The 19,149-nt window shown below is 48.1% G+C and overlaps 1 protein-coding gene across 1 annotated transcript in view; it reads right to left on the reverse strand.

Moving 5' to 3' along the window:
* Nucleotides 1–1,522: 1,522 nt before the first annotated feature.
* The window catches only part of atrnl1b (attractin-like 1b), a 169,809-nt gene continuing 152,182 nt past the window's right edge, over nt 1,523–19,149 (reverse strand). The window contains exons 28-29 of the mRNA XM_056296653.1: nt 17,969–18,083; nt 1,523–3,804 (exon numbers count right to left, since the gene is read on the reverse strand). Of these exons, the coding sequence (XP_056152628.1) occupies nt 3,680–3,804; nt 17,969–18,083 (240 nt within the window). The 3' untranslated portion in view covers nt 1,523–3,679. The remainder of the gene's footprint in view (nt 3,805–17,968; nt 18,084–19,149) is intronic.

Here is a 19,149-nt window from a genome sequence, read left to right on the forward strand (position 1 = left end):
GACAGTGAGAATACAGTGTGAATACAGTGTGAATACAGTGAGAACACAGTGAGAAGACAGTGAGAATACAGTGTGAACACAGTGTGAACACAGTGTGAATAGTGTGAACACAGTGAGAATGCAGTGTGAACAGTGAGAACACAGTGTGAATAGTGTGAACACAGTGAGAATGCAGTGTGAACAGTGAGAACACAGTGTGAACAGTGAGAACGCAGTGAGAACACAGTGTGAATAGTGTGAATACAGTGAGAACACAGTGAGAAGACAGTGAGAATACAGTGAGAATACAGTGTGAATACAGTGTGAATACAGTGAGAACACAGTGAGAAGACAGTGAGAATACAGTGTGAACACAGTGAGAAGACAGTGAGAATACAGTGTGAATACAGTGTGAACACAGTGAGAAGACAGTGTGACTACAGTGTGAACCCAGTGAGAAGACAGTGAGAATACAGTGTGAACACAGTGAGAACACAGTGTGAATACAGTGTGAATACAGTGTGAACACAGTGTGAATACAGTGAGAACACAGTGAGAAGACAGTGAGAATACAGTGTGAACACAGTGAGAAGACAGTGAGAATACAGTGTGAACACAGTGAGAACACAGTGAGAACACAGTGTGAAGACAGTGTGAATAGTGTGAAGTGAGAACACAGTGAGAAAATAGTGTGAACACATTGAGAACACAGTGTGAACACAGTGAGAAGACAGTGTGAACACAGTGAGAACACAGTGAGAACACAGTGAGAACATAGTGTGAATATAGTGTGAACACAGTGAGAATACATGTGAACACAGTGCCTCATCATCACTCTGGCCACAACAGGGTTGACTTTTCCATCTGGCGCTCCATAATGTGACAATGTGAGGTTGGAAATGAATCACTGATGTCTTTCATTAAACCCACTGGCCAAAGGATATAAAGGACACAAAAACGTAGCAAGTTTTTTTTTTTTAGAAAGAAGCACAACAAACACAACTACTGACAACTGCTTGGAGCCTTATGGTGGATTGAGAGGTTGCATCAGGTGTGCGACACATCATGAACTAAATGGAATATAGCTGTCCCACACCTCATCCGGATGTGGGCCACTTCAGGCCATGATGCGGCACTCATGGCCTTCTTCTGGCCCTGACAAAATGGATGTGAGCCTAAAGTGGCCCACATGTATAATAGCAAATATGGCCCAAATATGCCAAATCAAATGTGGGCCTGTTTTGGCAAAGACGGGTGCTCTGGGCAACATGTGGTCTGGATGTGACCCTGAAGTGGCCCGTGTGGTAAATGGTGAATATGGCCCAAATATCACAAAACAAACCTTTGGCAAAAAATGTGGCACATGCGGCATTGCTATGGCTTGGTTCTGGCCCAGATCTGGCAAACAGGAGCGGACCGCCCAAGTGCCCTCATTCCATGCGGTACGTGGGCCGGATGAAGTGCCGGGTGTGGGACGGGTCCGGGCCTCAGCAGCTTGGCTCTCTGGGGTGTGAAATAAGTCAGGCGAGCACAGTATACTGAAGTGTTTTTCTCTTTATTATGCTTTCCTGGCATGTTCTCCATCTTTAAAGTACACCGAGGATTACCGAGATGCAGTTTGTATTCTCTTCTTTTTCCACGTTACAGTGAGACTGTGATTCCTGTGTAACGTCACCGTTACTGACACACAAAATAAAACCACACCTGCTGGCAAACTGTCCTTGCAGAACACACCGTAACGACTACTTTGCCCAAATTAAAAACAAGACAATGCCCATAAAGTCCTTAAAGACTCACAACAATGCAAAAAAAAATAAAAATAAAAATAAAAAAATAAAATAGTTGACGTTGGAACATTTCATTCATTAGTTAACAGTAATATCCAGTTTAGTGTGTCATTGCACAGGAATCTATTCAACAACAAAACAAAATAAGAGAGATGCTCTTTTTACAAGTGTAGTAAAAGACTTGCACTTTATCGTCATAGATATGTGGCGGAGGTGACGAAGCAGAATCATGATCAGCTCTTCTGCCATTTTATAATAAAAAAAAAAAACAGCTGAAATCATAAACTCAGCAGAGATAAGAGTGACGAAGAGGCTCACGTTTGTTCCAGCAGCACGTGGTACCCCGTTCCCTGCAGAGTGGGGGGGCAGATTCTACGGACCACCATGGCCCCTGCACCGGACTCCTATTAATGGGACGCGGAGGCACTAAAAAAGATGTGATGATCCTTTGTGCTCAAAAGCGGAAACCAAACAGTGACTCTTAAGTAGCAGAAGTGGGAGGAGAGAGTCCCGTGTGACCACATGTGCAGGGCCGGTAAACGCACAGCAGGCCAGATGTGGAGGATGTTGTTGTGACCATCCCTATGTAGAAGTCTCTGTGGAGGATTTCATCCACCCCCGCCCCCCAAATCAAGACTGAATTCGACACTTGTGTTTATATTAGATTGTTATGTAAAAAAAGAAAAGAAAAAGAAGACAAACCCAACGGCTGCTCCTCTACCGTCTCGTCCTTCTGGGTTTGGTAACTTGGTTTTTAGTCGGAGAGATACTGCAAAGTCTGGACCATCAAACAATCAAAATAACCAGTTTTGTAAAAAAAATAATAATAATAATAATATTCAAGTGCGGAAAACGTCCATGCTTTAGGTTAAATGACTTTATTTATTTACTTATTTTCATTTTTAACCGTCCCCACTATGCGGTCCTCACCCATGCAGCATCCCACCGCTAGCTGGGTGCAGCGTCTTGTCCCAGCAGCCTTCACGTGGGCGTTCCACAGGAGATACAGACTTTAGCCTCAGCTGGGTGGGTCATACAGATGTGCAGCAGATGCTTGGAGAGATCACTAGCGGGATGCCGTAGGATGAGGAAAACTACTTAAAACACTTTCAGATGTTGCTGGGTGTAAAGAGACGTGTCCTACTGAACACGAAGCTCTCCCTGCGAAAAGGCCGAATGAACCGGGCGTACAAACACAGCTGACTGAAGACTCAGGCTTGTCACAGAAGCTGAAGCCTTTTAGCACCAAAGAACACCAAAGGTTGTCGAGCAAATACAAGTTGGAACTCCCACAGGCGGTACGTCCTTCATGTCTACCAGCCGTCTTCACCGTTTTGTTGGATTTTCAACACAAAGATCCGTGTGATGGAAATTGCTTGCGTGCCATTTCACTTTGTTCAGAACTTTCATGTAGGGGCATCGGGTGCCTTTGCTTTTCCCTTACGCTGGACGAATAAATAGCCAGCGCGGCTGTCACCAGATATGTACGAATGAAGGTTCACCAGGTGCAAACAAATCTTTCTAAATCATCTGTCTCTGATGTCACTAGCTATGAATGTTCATCCCAAGTATGGAGGGTTGGCCTGGTCATGAAGACTGGCCAAGCTAAAGGGAAGAGCTTCTGGACCAATAGGTGGAGGACAAAATGGCACTGGCTGAATAAATATTAATGACAAGACAACAGCCAACTGGTCGAATGGCGGGATGGTCGAGAAGGTCAGGGGACAATAACTTGTGCTCTTGGGATGAGGAAAGTTTCAGTGAGCGTTGAAAACATGGATGGTAGTGGCCAAAGCGGTTTTTTTCTTTCCCGAGTTTGCTCTTCTGACTGGGACCAAATACAAATTGCAAAAAAAAAAGAAACACCCCCAAAAAGTACAAAAAGGGATCCAAAAGACAAAGAGGTTGAGGACTCAGATGCAGGTGCCTTGGTGGGCTGGAGGTGGAGCCTTCCGATTCTTAAAACCCTGAGACTTCTCCTTGAAGTCCGCTGCTTTCTGCTGTGAAATGTCTATCAGCGCACTGGCCACCGTGAGTCCTGAGGAAAAACAAATAAAAATAAAAGGGTTAAAATAGAGAGCAAGACAGTTATAAGAAAATGTTAGGTTGCATTAAATAGACATTAAGATAAATGGACATTAAGATATGGGTGCTTATCTAAACCACAAACATACTTAAATCAAAGCAGCAGCACACAGAAACGAGCCACCATACTTAACCCATTCTGTACACATACAGCATTCATTTAGGCTACATTGGAGGGTCTCACATAGAACATCCAAGTCTTATAAAGGATTGGGGAGAAGACACAGCTAGCCAGTTCTTTGTGAATGGGGAGAAGACATAGCCCAGTCCTCTGTGAATGGGGAGAAGACACATCCCAGTCCTCTGTGAATGGGGAGAAGACATAGCCCAGTCCTCTGTGAATAGGGGGGAAGACATAGCCCAGTCCTCTGTGAATGGGGAGAAGACACATCCCAGTCCTCTGTGAATGGGGAGAAGACACATCCCAGTCCTCTGTGAATGGGGAGAAGACATAGCCCAGTCATCTGTGAATGGGGAGAAGACACATCCCAGTCCTCTGTGAATGGGGAGAAGACACATCCCAGTCCTCTGTGAATGGGGAGAAGACATAGCCCAGTCCTCTGTGAATGGGGGGGACATAGCCCAGTCCTCTGTGAATGGGGAGAAGACATAGCCCAGTCTTCTGTGAATGGGGGGAAGACATAGCCCAGTCCTCTGTGAATGGGGAGAAGACATAGCCCAGTCCTCTGTGAATGGGGAGAAGACATAGCCCAGTCCTCTGTGAATGGGGGGAAGACATAGCCCAGTCCTCTGTGAATGGGGGGGAAGACATAGCCCAGTCCTCTGTGAATGGGGGGAAGACATAGCCCAGTCCTCTGTGAATGGGGGGGAAGACATAGCCCAGTCCTCTGTGAATGGGGAGAAGACACATCCCAGTCCTCTGTGAATGAGGAGAAGACACATCCCAGTCCTCTGTGAATGGGGAGAAGACATAGCCCAGTCCTCTGTAAATGGGGGGAAGACATAGCCCAGTCCTCTGTGAATGGGGAGAAGACACATCCCAGTCCTGTGTGAATGGGGAGACGACATAGCCCAGTCCTGTGTGAATGGTACACGTGGCCAGTGTCATGTGAAACCGATTGCCGGTTTTGGTCGTTCTGTAGCTGTAGAGTTCACAAGGTTATGGACAAGTGCAGTCAGCTGAGACTTACGAAGTCCCTCAGATGAGTAATGAAACATTTCCGCCACCGTGCCCAGATGAACGGATTCAACTTTCTGGGATTTCTTTCCCTGGATTACTGACTATTGCAAACTGTTCTCTTCTCTCACATATCTTTTCTCTCGCTCGGATGTGTGACTAATGTTTTTCTTGTCTCTTCTCCCGTGTATGTGAATGGTGTGATGTGAGTCACCCCTGTGTCCATGTGCAGTCTGTCCTCCTGTGGCTGAGCTCGTCTCCAAAATCCAACACAATGAGGCAGGTATCTAAAATACTGTAACGATCATGAATGACTAGACTCGCTAGCGGCTTGCCGGTTGGCTAACAGGTCGGACCCTTTAGTTGATTGGTTAGCACAGTCGCCCGTGGTGTGGGAGACCCGGGTTCGCTTTCTGGCTGCCGTCAGAAGCAAGTGTGCCCAGAGGTGTGAGGGAGCTGGTATGCTGAAGTGCGGGGACGCACTTCCCGAATGAGGGGGTGTAGTGTAACGATCATGAACAGGTATTGGGCTATACAAATAAAACTGGGTTCGCATCCCAGCCGCAGTGGATTCCCAGCTGCCCCCTGAATTCGCCACAATACTATAACAATATGAATGGAATGATAGGGTAGGCATTTTCCTTTAAATGAGGCAAAGGCATACAATTGTGTATTAAAACTCTATCATTCTATTCTACTTTCCGGCCTAGTGCATACAAGGATTTGTTGGCTGCAGCAAACAATCCACCTTTCTGTAGAAATGTGACCTCTCTACTAGCTAGCATTAACAGACAAGGTTAGGAGCCCCGAGCATAAGTCAACTCTCATCGCTCCCTCTGTGTGCCCTGACTGAAAACGAAGTCAATGGATGGGAAACCCCAGTGCTCACCGAGCACTGTCTGGGGCATAAGCCATAGCTAGGAAAAAACATGTATTTCTTACAAAGATGCCAATCACAAATTGTAGGTTAAAAAGATGAGCTGGGTGGTGGTGGCAGGACTGTGATGAAAAAAATCTGGCACCACCCCTCCCATTTCTATACAAACACACAACGAGCTGAGGGTTCGATTCTTAATTGGGGACAGAGTGTGTGGTGTTTGGATGCTGGGGACAGAGTACGAACAACACAGAAACAAGCGGAGGTGGGGAGAGGGTTCGGAGAACAGAGAGCAGCATGTCAGGCTGTGTCTGCCAGAGATAAAACCATCAGGGCAAACAATGAGACGGAGAAGGAAAGAAGGAGGAGGAGGACGGAGAAGGAAGAGAAGGAAAGACAGAAGGAAAAATGGAGAAGGAAAAGAAAGAGAAGAAAAACAGAGAAGGAAAGAGAAGGAGGAGGAGGACAGAGAAGGAAAGACAGACGGAAAGAGAAGGAAAGACAGAGAAGAAAAGGGAAGGAAAGACACAAAAGGAAAGAGAAGGAAAGACAGAGAAGGAAAGACAGAGAGAAGGAAAGATAAGGAAAGACAGAGAAGAAAAGGGAAGGAAAGACACAAAAGGAAAGAGAAGGAAAGACAGAGAGAAGGAAAGATAAGGATAGAGAGAAGGAATGACACAAAGAGAAAGACAGAAGGAAAGGCAGAGAAGGAACGATAGAAGGAAAGAGAAGGAAAGACACAAGAGAAGGAAAGATAAGGAAAGAGAGAAGGAATGACACAAAGAGAAAGACAGAAGGAAAGGCAGAGAAGGAACGATAGAAGGAAAGAGAAGGAAAGACACAAGAGAAGGAAAAACAGAGAAGGAAAGACAAGGAAAAACAGAAGGAAAGACAGAAAAAGAAGAGAAGAAATACAGAGAAGGAAAGAGAAGGAGGAGGAGGACAGAGAAGTAGAGAAGGAAAGACAGAAGGAAAGAGAAGGAAAGACAGAGAAGAAAAGACAGAAGGAAAGAAGTAAAGACAGAGAAGCAAAGACTGAGAAGGAAAGACAGAAACTAATTTGACCCGGAAAAGGGTACAAGGATAAGATGGCTGTGCCATTCCTAAATGGAAACACACACACACACACACACACACACACACACACACACACACACACACACACACACACACACACACACAGGCTACAATTGAGAGAGGGACCAGTCCAGTAGTGTGACAGTTGAGAGAGACCAGTCCAGTAGTGTGACAGCTGACAGAGACCAGTACAGTAGACTGACAGCTGACAGAGACCAGTACAGTAGACTGACAGCTGACAGAGACCAGTACAGTAAAGTGACAGTTGACAGAGACCAGTACAGTAGTGTGACAGTTGACAGAGACCAGTCCCATAGAGTGACAGCTGACAGAGACCAGTCCAGTAGTGTGACAGTTGACAGAGGCCAGTCAAGTACAGTGACAGCTGACAGAGACCAGTACAGTAGACTGACAGCTGACAGAGACCAGTACAGTAAAGTGACAGTTGACAGAGACCAGTACAGTAGACTGACAGCTGACAGAGACCAGTACAGTAGACTGACAGCTGACAGAGACCAGTACAGTAAAGTGACAGTTGACAGAGACCAGTACAGTAGTGTGACAGTTGACAGAGACCAGTCCCATAGAGTGACAGCTGACAGAGACCAGTCCAGTAGTGTGACAGTTGACAGAGACCAGTCCCATAGAGTGACAGCTGACAGAGACCAGTACAGTAGTGTGACAGCTGACAGAGACCAGTCCAGTAGAGTGACAGCTGACAGAGACCAATACAGTAGAGTGACAGCTGACAGAGACCAGTCCAGTAGTGTGACAGTTGACAGAGACCAGTCCCATAGAGTGACAGCTGACAGAGACCAATACAGTAGAGTGACAGCTGACAGAGACCAATACAGTAGAGTGACAGCTGACAGAGACCAGTCCAGTAGTGTGACACCTGACAGAGACCAGTCCAGTAGTGCGACAGTTGACAGAGACCAGTCCGGTAGCGTGACAGCTGACAGAGACCAGTAGAGTAAAGTGACAGTTGACAGAGACCAGTCCAGTAGTGTGACAGCTGACAGAGACCAGTACAGTAAAGTGACAGTTGACAGAGACCAGTCCAGTAGTGTGACAGCTGACAGAGACCAGTACATTAGTGTGACAGCTGACAGAGACCAGTCCGGTAGCGTGACAGCTGACAGAGACCAGTACAGTAAAAGTGACAGCTGACAGAGGCCAGTCAAGTAGAGTGACAGCTGACAGAGACCGGTTCAGTAAAGTGACAGTTGACAGAGACCAGTCCAGTAGTGTGACAGCTGACAGAGACCAGTACAGTAAAGTGACAGTTGACAGAGACCAGTCCAGTAGTGTGACAGCTGACAGAGACCAGTACAGTAGTGTGACAGCTGACAGAAGCCAGTCAAGTAGAGTGACAGCTGACAGAGACCAGTACAGTAAAAGTGACAGCTGACAGAGGCCAGTCAAGTAGAGTGACAGCTGACAGAGACCAGTTCAGTAAAGTGACAGTTGACAGAGACCAGTCCAGTAGAGTGACAGCTGACAGAGACCAGTACAGTAAAGTGACAGTTGACAGAGACCAGTCCAGTAGTGTGACAGCTGACAGAGGCCAGTCAAGTAGAGTGACAGCTGACAGAGACCAGTTCAGTAAAGTGACAGTTGACAGAGACCAGTCCAGTAGTGTGACAGCTGACAGAGACCAGTACAGTAAAGTGACAGTTGACAGAGACCAGTCCAGTAGTGTGACAGCTGACAGAGACCAGTACAGTAGTGTGACAGCTGACAGAGGCCAGTCAAGTAGAGTGACAGCTGACAGAGACCAGTACAGTAAAAGTGACAGCTGACAGAGGCCAGTCAAGTAGAGTGACAGCTGACAGAGACCAGTTCAGTAAAGTGACAGTTGACAGAGACCAGTCCAGTAGAGTGACAGCTGACAGAGACCAGTACAGTAAAGTGACAGTTGACAGAGACCAGTCCAGTAGTGTGACAGCTGACAGAGACCAGTACAGTAGTGTGACAGTTGACAGAGACCAGTCCCATAGAGTGACAGCTGACAGAGACCAATACAGTAGAGTGACAGCTGACAGAGACCAGTCCAGTAGTGTGACACCTGACAGAGACCAGTCCAGTAGTGTGACAGCTGACAGAGACCAGTTCAGTAAAGTGACAGTTGACAGAGACCGGTCCCATAGAGTGACAGCTGACAGAGACCAGTCCAGTAGAGTGACAGCTGACAGAGACCAGTCCAGTAGTGTGACAGCTGACAGAGACCAGTACAGTAGTGTGACAGTTGACAGAGACCAGTCCCATGGAGTGACAGCTGACAGAGACCAGTACAGTAGTGTGACAGCTGACAGAGACCAGTCCAGTAGTGTGACAGCTGACAGAGACCAGTACAGTAAAGTGACAGTTGACAGAGACCAGTCCAGTAGTGTGACAGCTGACAGAGACCAGTCCCATAGAGTGACAGCTGACAGAGACCAGTACAGTAGTGTGACAGCTGACAGAGACCAGTCCAGTAGTGTGACACCTGACAGAGACCAGTCCAGTAGTGTGACAGCTGACAGAGACCAGTCCGGTAGCGTGACAGCTGACAGAGACCAGTCCAGCAGTGTGACACCTGACAGAGACCAGTCCGGTAGAGTGACAGCTGACAGAGACCAGTACAGTAGTGTGACAGCTGACAGAGACCAGTCCGGTAGAGTGACAGCTGACAGAGACCAGTACAGTAAAAGTGACAGCTGACAGAGACCAGTCCAGTAAAGTGACAGTTGACATAGACGAGTCCAGTAGAGTGACAGCTGACAGAGACCGATACAGTAGAGTGACAGTTGATAGAGGCAAGTAGAGTAGAGTGACAGCTGACAGAGACCAGTCCAGTAGTGTGACAGCTGACAGAGACCGATACAGTAGAGTGACAGTTGATAGAGGCAAGTACAGTAGAGTGACAGCTGACAGAGACCCGTCCAGTAGTGTGACAGCTGACAGAGACCAGTCCAGTAGTGTGACAGCTGACAGAGACCAGTCCAGTAGTGTGACAGCTGACAGAGACCAGTACAGTAGAGTGACAGCTGACAGAGTCCAGTCCAGTAGTGTGACAGCTGACAGAGACCAGTACAGTAGAGTGACAGCTGACAGAGTCCAGTCCAGTAGTGTGACAGCTGACAGAGACCAGTCCAATAGTGTGACAGCTGACAGAGACCAGTACAGTAGAGTGACAGCTGACAGAGACCAGTCCAGTAGTGTGACAGCTGACAGAGATCAGTCCAATAGTGTGACAGCTGACAGAGACCAGTACAGTAGAGTGACAGCTGACAGAGTCCAGTCCAGTAGTGCGACAGCTGACAGAGACCAGTCCAGTAGTGTGACAGCTGACAGAGACCAGTCCAGTAGTGCGACAGCTGACAGAGACCAGTCCAGTAGTGTGACAGCTGACAGAGACCAGTTCAGTAAAGTGACAGTTGACAGAGACCAGTCCAGTAGTGTGACAGCTGACAGAGACCAGTACAGTAGAGTGACAGCTGAGAGAGTCCAGTCCAGTAGTGTGACAGCTGACAGAGACCAGTCCAATAGTGTGACAGCTGACAGAGACCAGTACAGTAGAGTGACAGCTGACAGAGACCAGTCCAGTAGTGTGACAGCTGACAGAGATCAGTCCAATAGTGTGACAGCTGACAGAGACCAGTACAGTAGAGTGACAGCTGACAGAGTCCAGTCCAGTAGTGCGACAGCTGACAGAGACCAGTCCAGTAGTGTGACAGCTGACAGAGACCAGTCCAGTAGTGCGACAGCTGACAGAGACCAGTCCAGTAGTGTGACAGCTGACAGAGACCAGTTCAGTAAAGTGACAGTTGACAGAGACCAGTCCAGTAGTGTGACAGCTGACAGAGACCAGTACAGTAAAGTGACAGTTGACAGAGACCAGTCCAGTAGTGTGACAGCTGACAGAGACCAGTACAGTAGTGTGACAGTTGACAGAGACCAGTCCCATGGAGTGACAGCTGACAGAGACCAGTACAGTAGTGTGACAGCTGACAGAGACCAGTCCAGTAGTGTGACAGCTGACAGAGACCAGTACAGTAAAGTGACAGTTGACAGAGACCAGTCCAGTAGTGTGACAGCTGACAGAGACCAGTCCCATAGAGTGACAGCTGACAGAGACCAGTACAGTAGTGTGACAGCTGACAGAGACCAGTCCAGTAGTGTGACACCTGACAGAGACCAGTCCAGTAGTGTGACAGCTGACAGAGACCAGTCCGGTAGCGTGACAGCTGACAGAGACCAGTCCAGTAGTGTGACACCTGACAGAGACCAGTCCGGTAGAGTGACAGCTGACAGAGACCAGTACAGTAGTGTGACAGCTGACAGAGACCAGTCCGGTAGAGTGACAGCTGACAGAGACCAGTACAGTAAAAGTGACAGCTGACAGAGACCAGTCCAGTAAAGTGACAGTTGACATAGACCAGTCCAGTAGAGTGACAGCTGACAGAGACCGATACAGTAGAGTGACAGTTGATAGAGGCAAGTAGAGTAGAGTGACAGCTGACAGAGACCAGTCCAGTAGTGTGACAGCTGACAGAGACCGATACAGTAGAGTGACAGTTGATAGAGGCAAGTACAGTAGAGTGACAGCTGACAGAGACCCGTCCAGTAGTGTGACAGCTGACAGAGACCAGTCCAGTAGTGTGACAGCTGACAGAGACCAGTCCAATAGTGTGACAGCTGACAGAGACCAGTACAGTAGAGTGACAGCTGACAGAGTCCAGTCCAGTAGTGTGACAGCTGACAGAGACCAGTACAGTAGAGTGACAGCTGACAGAGTCCAGTCCGGTAGTGTGACAGCTGACAGAGACCAGTCCAATAGTGTGACAGCTGACAGAGACCAGTACAGTAGAGTGACAGCTGACAGAGACCAGTCCAGTAGTGTGACAGCTGACAGAGATCAGTCCAATAGTGTGACAGCTGACAGAGACCAGTACAGTAGAGTGACAGCTGACAGAGTCCAGTCCAGTAGTGCGACAGCTGACAGAGACCAGTCCAGTAGTGTGACAGCTGACAGAGACCAGTCCAGTAGTGCGACAGCTGACAGAGTCCAGTCCAGTAGTGTGACAGCTGACAGAGATCAGTCCAGTAGTGTGACAGCTGATAGAGACCAGTCCAGTAGTGTGACAGCTGACAGAGATCAGTCCAGTAGTGTGACAGCTGATAGAGATCAGTACAGTAGTGTGACAGCTGATAGAGACCAGTACAGTAGTGTGACAGCTGACAGAGACCAGTCCAGTAGTGTGATAGCTGACAAGAGACCAGTCCAGTAGTGCGACAGCTGACAGAGACCAGTCCAGTAGTGCGACAGCTGACAAGAGACCAGTCCAGTAGTGCGACAGCTGACAGAGACCAGTCCAGTAGTGCGACAGCTGACAGAGACCAGTCCAGTAGTGCGACAGCTGACAGAGACCAGTCCAGTAGTGTGACAGCTGACAGAGACCAGTCCAGTAGTGCGACAGCTGACAGAGACCAGTCCAGTAGTGTGACAGCTGACAGAGACCAGTTCAGTAAAGTGACAGTTGACAGAGACCAGTCCAGTAGTGTGACAGCTGACAGAGACCAGTACAGTAAAGTGACAGTTGACAGAGACCAGTCCAGTAGTGTGACAGCTGACAGAGACCAGTACAGTAGTGTGACAGTTGACAGAGACCAGTCCCATGGAGTGACAGCTGACAGAGACCAGTACAGTAGTGTGACAGCTGACAGAGACCAGTCCAGTAGTGTGACAGCTGACAGAGACCAGTACAGTAAAGTGACAGAGACCAGTCCAGTAGTGTGACAGCTGACAGAGACCAGTCCCATAGAGTGACAGCTGACAGAGACCAGTACAGTAGTGTGACAGCTGACAGAGTACAGTCCAGTAGTGTGACACCTGACAGAGACCAGTCCAGTAGTGTGACAGCTGACAGAGACCAGTCCGGTAGCGTGACAGCTGACAGAGACCAGTCCAGTAGTGTGACACCTGACAGAGACCAGTCCGGTAGAGTGACAGCTGACAGAGACCAGTACAGTAGTGTGACAGCTGACAGAGACCAGTCCGGTAGAGTGACAGCTGACAGAGACCAGTACAGTAAAAGTGACAGCTGACAGAGACCAGTCCAGTAAAGTGACAGTTGACATAGACCAGTCCAGTAGAGTGACAGCTGACAGAGACCGATACAGTAGAGTGACAGTTGATAGAGGCAAGTAGAGTAGAGTGACAGCTGACAGAGACCAGTCCAGTAGTGTGACAGCTGACAGAGACCGATACAGTAGAGTGACAGTTGATAGAGGCAAGTACAGTAGAGTGACAGCTGACAGAGACCCGTCCAGTAGTGTGACAGCTGACAGAGACCAGTCCAGTAGTGTGACAGCTGACAGAGACCAGTCCAATAGTGTGACAGCTGACAGAGACCAGTACAGTAGAGTGACAGCTGACAGAGTCCAGTCCAGTAGTGTGACAGCTGACAGAGACCAGTACAGTAGAGTGACAGCTGACAGAGTCCAGTCCGGTAGTGTGACAGCTGACAGAGACCAGTCCAATAGTGTGACAGCTGACAGAGACCAGTACAGTAGAGTGACAGCTGACAGAGACCAGTCCAGTAGTGTGACAGCTGACAGAGATCAGTCCAATAGTGTGACAGCTGACAGAGACCAGTACAGTAGAGTGACAGCTGACAGAGTCCAGTCCAGTAGTGCGACAGCTGACAGAGACCAGTCCAGTAGTGTGACAGCTGACAGAGACCAGTCCAGTAGTGCGACAGCTGACAGAGTCCAGTCCAGTAGTGTGACAGCTGACAGAGATCAGTCCAGTAGTGTGACAGCTGATAGAGACCAGTCCAGTAGTGTGACAGCTGACAGAGATCAGTCCAGTAGTGTGACAGCTGATAGAGACCAGTCCAGTAGTGTGATAGCTGACAAGAGACCAGTCCAGTAGTGCGACAGCTGACAGAGACCAGTCCAGTAGTGCGACAGCTGACAAGAGACCAGTCCAGTAGTGCGACAGCTGACAGAGACCAGTCCAGTAGTGCGACAGCTGACAGAGACCAGTCCAGTAGTGCGACAGCTGACAGAGACCAGTCCAGTAGTGTGACAGCTGACAGAGACCAGTACAGTAGAGTGACAGTTGACAGAGACCAGTCCAGTAGTGTGACAGCTGACAGAGACCAGTCCAGTAGTGCGACAGCTGACAGAGACCAGTCCAGTAGAGTAACAGCTGACAGTTCAGTAGAGTGACAGCTGGCATCTTGCTATCAAGAGTCTATTTAAACTCAGTGACTCGTGCTGTGAAGGCGGCACCACAAATTATTTCAACTTTCATTTCCCGCTTAGATCAACAGAGCAGAATGAGGTGAGCTTGTTCTTGCGTGGGCAGTGCATCTTCTCACACACACACACACACACACACACACACACACACACACACACACACACACACACACACACACACACACACAAAATCAGTGTGTATTCTCTTGCTTCTGAGGACACCAGGGTAGCAAACCACGGTTTGGTAGCATCTTGTTTCCAATTTTCAAGCTACACTTCACAACCAGTAAGATGAAATGCTGAAAACCAGTTTCCATTTACATACATTCACTTGTTGTCATGGTGACTGAAGGCATTCTGTTTAAAGTGCCGGTGATCATTAGCTACAGCATATGGCCTACATGTCTTATTAGCTACAGCATATGTCCTATATGTCTTGTTAGCTACAGCATATGTCCTATATGTCTTATTAGCTACAGCATATGTCCTACATGTCTTATTAGAGGATTAGATTTTACAGCCTGATAAGTGTGCAGGTCAGTTTTTACCGTACTACACCTCATGTGACACAGTCAGACAGACAGTCAGTCAGATAGTCAGACAGACAGACAAAGATAGAGAGACAGACACACAGTCAGACAGACAGATAGGCACAGTCAGAAATACAGACAGACAGTCAGACAGACAGATTGACAGACAGACAGCAAGTCAGAAAGACACACAGACAGACAGTCAGACATACAGACAGTAAGACACAGAGATAGACACACAGTTAAACAGACAGATTGACAGACACAGGCAGACAGAGAGACAGAGAGTCAGACAGACAGACAGTGAGTCAGAAAGACACACAGAAAGACAAAGAGACAGACACACAGTCAGACAGACAGGTTGACAGACAGACAGACAGAGCCAGCACTAAAATGTTCAACAGTACTGTCAGTGCTGGTTCTTTGGTAGAGCTAGATCCAACAGATCCATTATGAATGTTAATGTGCAGCTGTGTTTATCCTGCTATGCTAATATCAAAAATTACCAGGACCAGCCTGCCACACATAGTTTACATAGTTTCACCTGGTTTTATCTGGAGGTATCAGAAAACTCAATAAAATGGTCTAGGGTTTAGTAAATGTCTAATATTTGGGGGGGGGGGCCTATATAATATATATATATATATATATTTAAAATTTGTTTGGAGTTCTCCCCGGGGAATGAGAGGGTCACCTCTAAATCAAATCAAATCAAATCAATTTTATTTGTATAGCCCAATATCACAAATTACAAATTTGCCTCAGTGGGCTTAACAGCAACACAACATCCTGTCCTTAGACCCTCTCATCGGATAAGGAACAACTCCCTAAAAAACCCCTTTAACAGGGAGAAAAAATAGGAAGAAACCTCAGGGAGAGCAACAGAGGAGGGATCTCTCTCCCAAGACGGACAGCGTGCAATGGATTTTGAGACTGCGAGTCGCTGGGGGGAAGGCTCTGACTGTTGTGTGTTTATGCACCAAATAGTAGTTTGGAGTATCTGGCCTTCTTGGAATCTCTGGGTGGTGTTCTGGAAGCCCTGCTTGCCTTTCCTGAGTTGCCGGATGGTTTCCCAGAACTTCCTTGAGGCCAACTGAAAGTCCTCCTCCATAGCCTCGCCGAACTCCTCCCACACCCGAGTTTTTGCTTCCGTGACCGCCAAAGCCACAGCCCGGCGTCCCGGTACCTGTCTGCTGCTTCAGGAGGCCCCTGGGCCAACCAAGCCTGAATGCCTCCTTCTTCAGCCTGATGGCTTCCCTCACTGCTGGTGTCCACCAGCGGATTCTTAGGTTGCCGCCTCCACAGGCACCAATGACCTTATGACCACAGGTCCTGCTTACCGCATCTGCAATAGAGGCTTTGAATATGGCCAACTCAGACTCCATGTCCCCAGCCTCCCTCAGGATACACGAGAACTTCTTCCAGAGGTGTGAGTTTAAAACCTCATGGACAGAAGCCGCCGCCATACGTTTCCAGTTCACCCTCATTACACATTTGGGTTTGCCAGGTCTGTCTGGCAGCCTTCCCTGCCATCTGATCCAACTCACCACCAGGTGGTGATCAGTTGACAGCTCTGCTCCTCTCTTCACCCGAGTGTCCAAAACATACAGCCGCAGATCTGATGATATGACCACAAAGTCTATCATCAATCTTTGGCCTAAGGTGTTCTGGTACCAAGTACACTTATGAACTACCTTATGTTCGAACATGGTGTTTGTTATGGTCAATCCATGACTCGCACTGAAGTCCAATAACAAGGCACCACTCGGGTTCAGATCGGGGAGTGTGTTCCTCCTAATCACGCCCCTCCAGTTTTCTCCATCGTTGCCCACGTGAGCATTGAAGTCCCCCAGGAGAACTATAGAGTGCCGAGGCGGCGCCCTATCCAGGACACCACCCAGAGACTCCAAGAAGGCTGGATACTCCAAACTGTTATTCGGGGGAATGTTGAACTCCAACACGGCGGCACTCAACTGGGGACTTGTAAGTATCCCCACACCTGCCCAGCACCTGTCACCTTGGTCATTTCTGGAAAAGTAATGAGTCCAGCCCCTCTAGGAATTAGGTACCAGAGTCCATGCTATGTGTGGAGGTGAGCCCAACTTTATCTAGTTGGTACCGCTCCACCTCCTGCACCAGCTCAGGCTCCTTCCCTGCCAGAGAGGTGACATTCCACATCCCGAGAACCTATCTGCGATGCCAGAAGTGGGCACGCCCCGGTCCCCTATTTTGCCTGCTGCCCGGCCTGCATTGCACCCTACCCAAATGCTCATCCCCATGTGTGGTGGGTCCACAGGGTGCTGGACTATTTTAATTTTTTATGGATTACCCCCACCCCCTTTTTCTCCCCAATTGTACTTGGCCAATTACCCAACTCTCTGAGCCATCCAAGTCGCTGCGCCACCACCTCTGCCGATCCGAGGAGGGCTGCAGACTACCCCATGTCTCCTCTGATACATGTAGAGTCGCCAGCCGCTTCTTTTCACCTGACAGTGAAGAGTTTCACCAGGGGGACGTAGTGCGTGGTAGGATCATGCTATTTCCCCCAGTTCCCCCTCCCCCCCGAACAGGTGCCCCGACCAACCAGAGGAGGCGCTAGTGCAGCGACCAGGACACATACCCACATCCGGCTTCCCACCTGCAGACACAGCCAATCGTGTCTGTAGGGACGCTCGACCAAGCCGGAGGCAACACAGGGATTCAAACGGGCAATCCCCGTGTTGGTAGGCAACAGAATAGACCGCTACGCCACCTGGATGCCCTTCAAATACACAAATTGAATAAAAAGATTCTCCACGCGATTTCTTTGTAGTTTTAACTTGCATCTCGTATCTGCGTACTTTGACGAAGAACTGCATAGTTGGTATACAATATGCGTGCAGGTTGGAAGGTACGCAGGTCCATCATCATCCCACAGCAAAAGCACATTTATGTTAGGCAAAATAGAGACTCCTAAAGGCCTATCGGTATAAATGGTGTGTGAGTGATTGTATGAATTAGCTCCTCTGACTGACTGGCAACCTGTTCAGTGTGTAACTCTTCAATGCGCCACAAGCCAGCTAAGATCCCCATTTGATCACATAACCAAACTTTTTTCTTTCCACAAAACCTGCAACATTTTCTTTATGTAGCTGTAGATTTTCAGAGAGCATCCATTGCAAACTGGGTTAATGACCTCAAGGTCAAGTGCTGTGATACTGTAGAATTTATTCCTAACGAATACATGTTTGTGTATGTTCCTTACCGGACTGGCCTGGGGGTGGTAAGCCTGAAGGCCCCGAGGGTAGGCACATGAGGACAGTCAACACGGCAGCTTTCCCCCCTGAACACGGTTCCATTGCAATTGGTTTTGGTGGACCCTAAAAAGATAACAAAAAACTTTTTACAAACCCCATTTCTACCAAGATATATGATAAAAGGATACAAGAACAAAAGCAACAAAATTACCACAGAACTTTGAACACAAAAAGACAGGAGGTGGAGCTGGAGGTGGCAGAGTTGAAGATCATACGATTTTCACTGGGAGTAATGAAGAAGGACAGGATTAAGAATGAGTATATTAGAGGGACAGCTCAGGTTGGACGGTTTGGAGACAAAGCAAGAGAGGCAAGATTGAGATGGTTTGGACATGTGTGGAGGAGAGATGCTGGGTATATTGGGAGAATGATGCTGAAGTTGGAGCACCCAGGAAAGTAGTGAAGAGGAAGGCCAAATGACAGGGGTCATTATGGACACGCTGACCGGTCTGTTGCTATGCAGCAAGCTGCGATGCACTCTGTTCTGACACCTGTCTATCATAGCCAGAATTAACTTCTTCAGCAATCTGAGCTACAGTAGCTCTTCTGTGGGATCGGACCAGATGGGCTAGCCTTCGCTCCCCATTCGCATCAATGACCCTTGGTTGCCCATGAGCCTGTCGATGGTTCACCAGTTGTCCTTCCTTGGACCACTTTTGGTAGGTACTGATCACTGCATACCTGGAACACCCCGACAAGACCTGCCGTTTTAGGAATGCTCTGACCTTGTCTTCTAGCCATCACAATTAGGCCCTTGTCAAAGTTGCTCAGATCCTTATGCTTGCCCATTTTTTCCTGCTTCCAACACATCAATATATCCCACCCCTTATTAGGTGCCATTTTAATAGATAGTCAATGTTATTCGCTTCCCCTGTCAGTGGTTTTCATGTTTTCGCTGATCGGTGTGTGTATATATCATACACATACATACATACATTCACACACAATTTGTAAACTAAACACATGGTATCCATGAGCAGAGAAAAACAGCAGGGACCGAGGAGCACAGCAATATGAGGCAACAAATCCTGAACAGCGAAAAGTAAAGGTCTCCCTCCTCCTGAGATCATCAGTTAGATTGGGCACATCTCTGCTGGTGTGGGTCCTTGTCAGACGGTCTGCGTGTTGA

Source organism: Lampris incognitus, chromosome 17, assembly GCF_029633865.1.
Source record: "Lampris incognitus isolate fLamInc1 chromosome 17, fLamInc1.hap2, whole genome shotgun sequence".
NCBI lineage: Eukaryota > Metazoa > Chordata > Actinopteri > Lampriformes > Lampridae > Lampris > Lampris incognitus.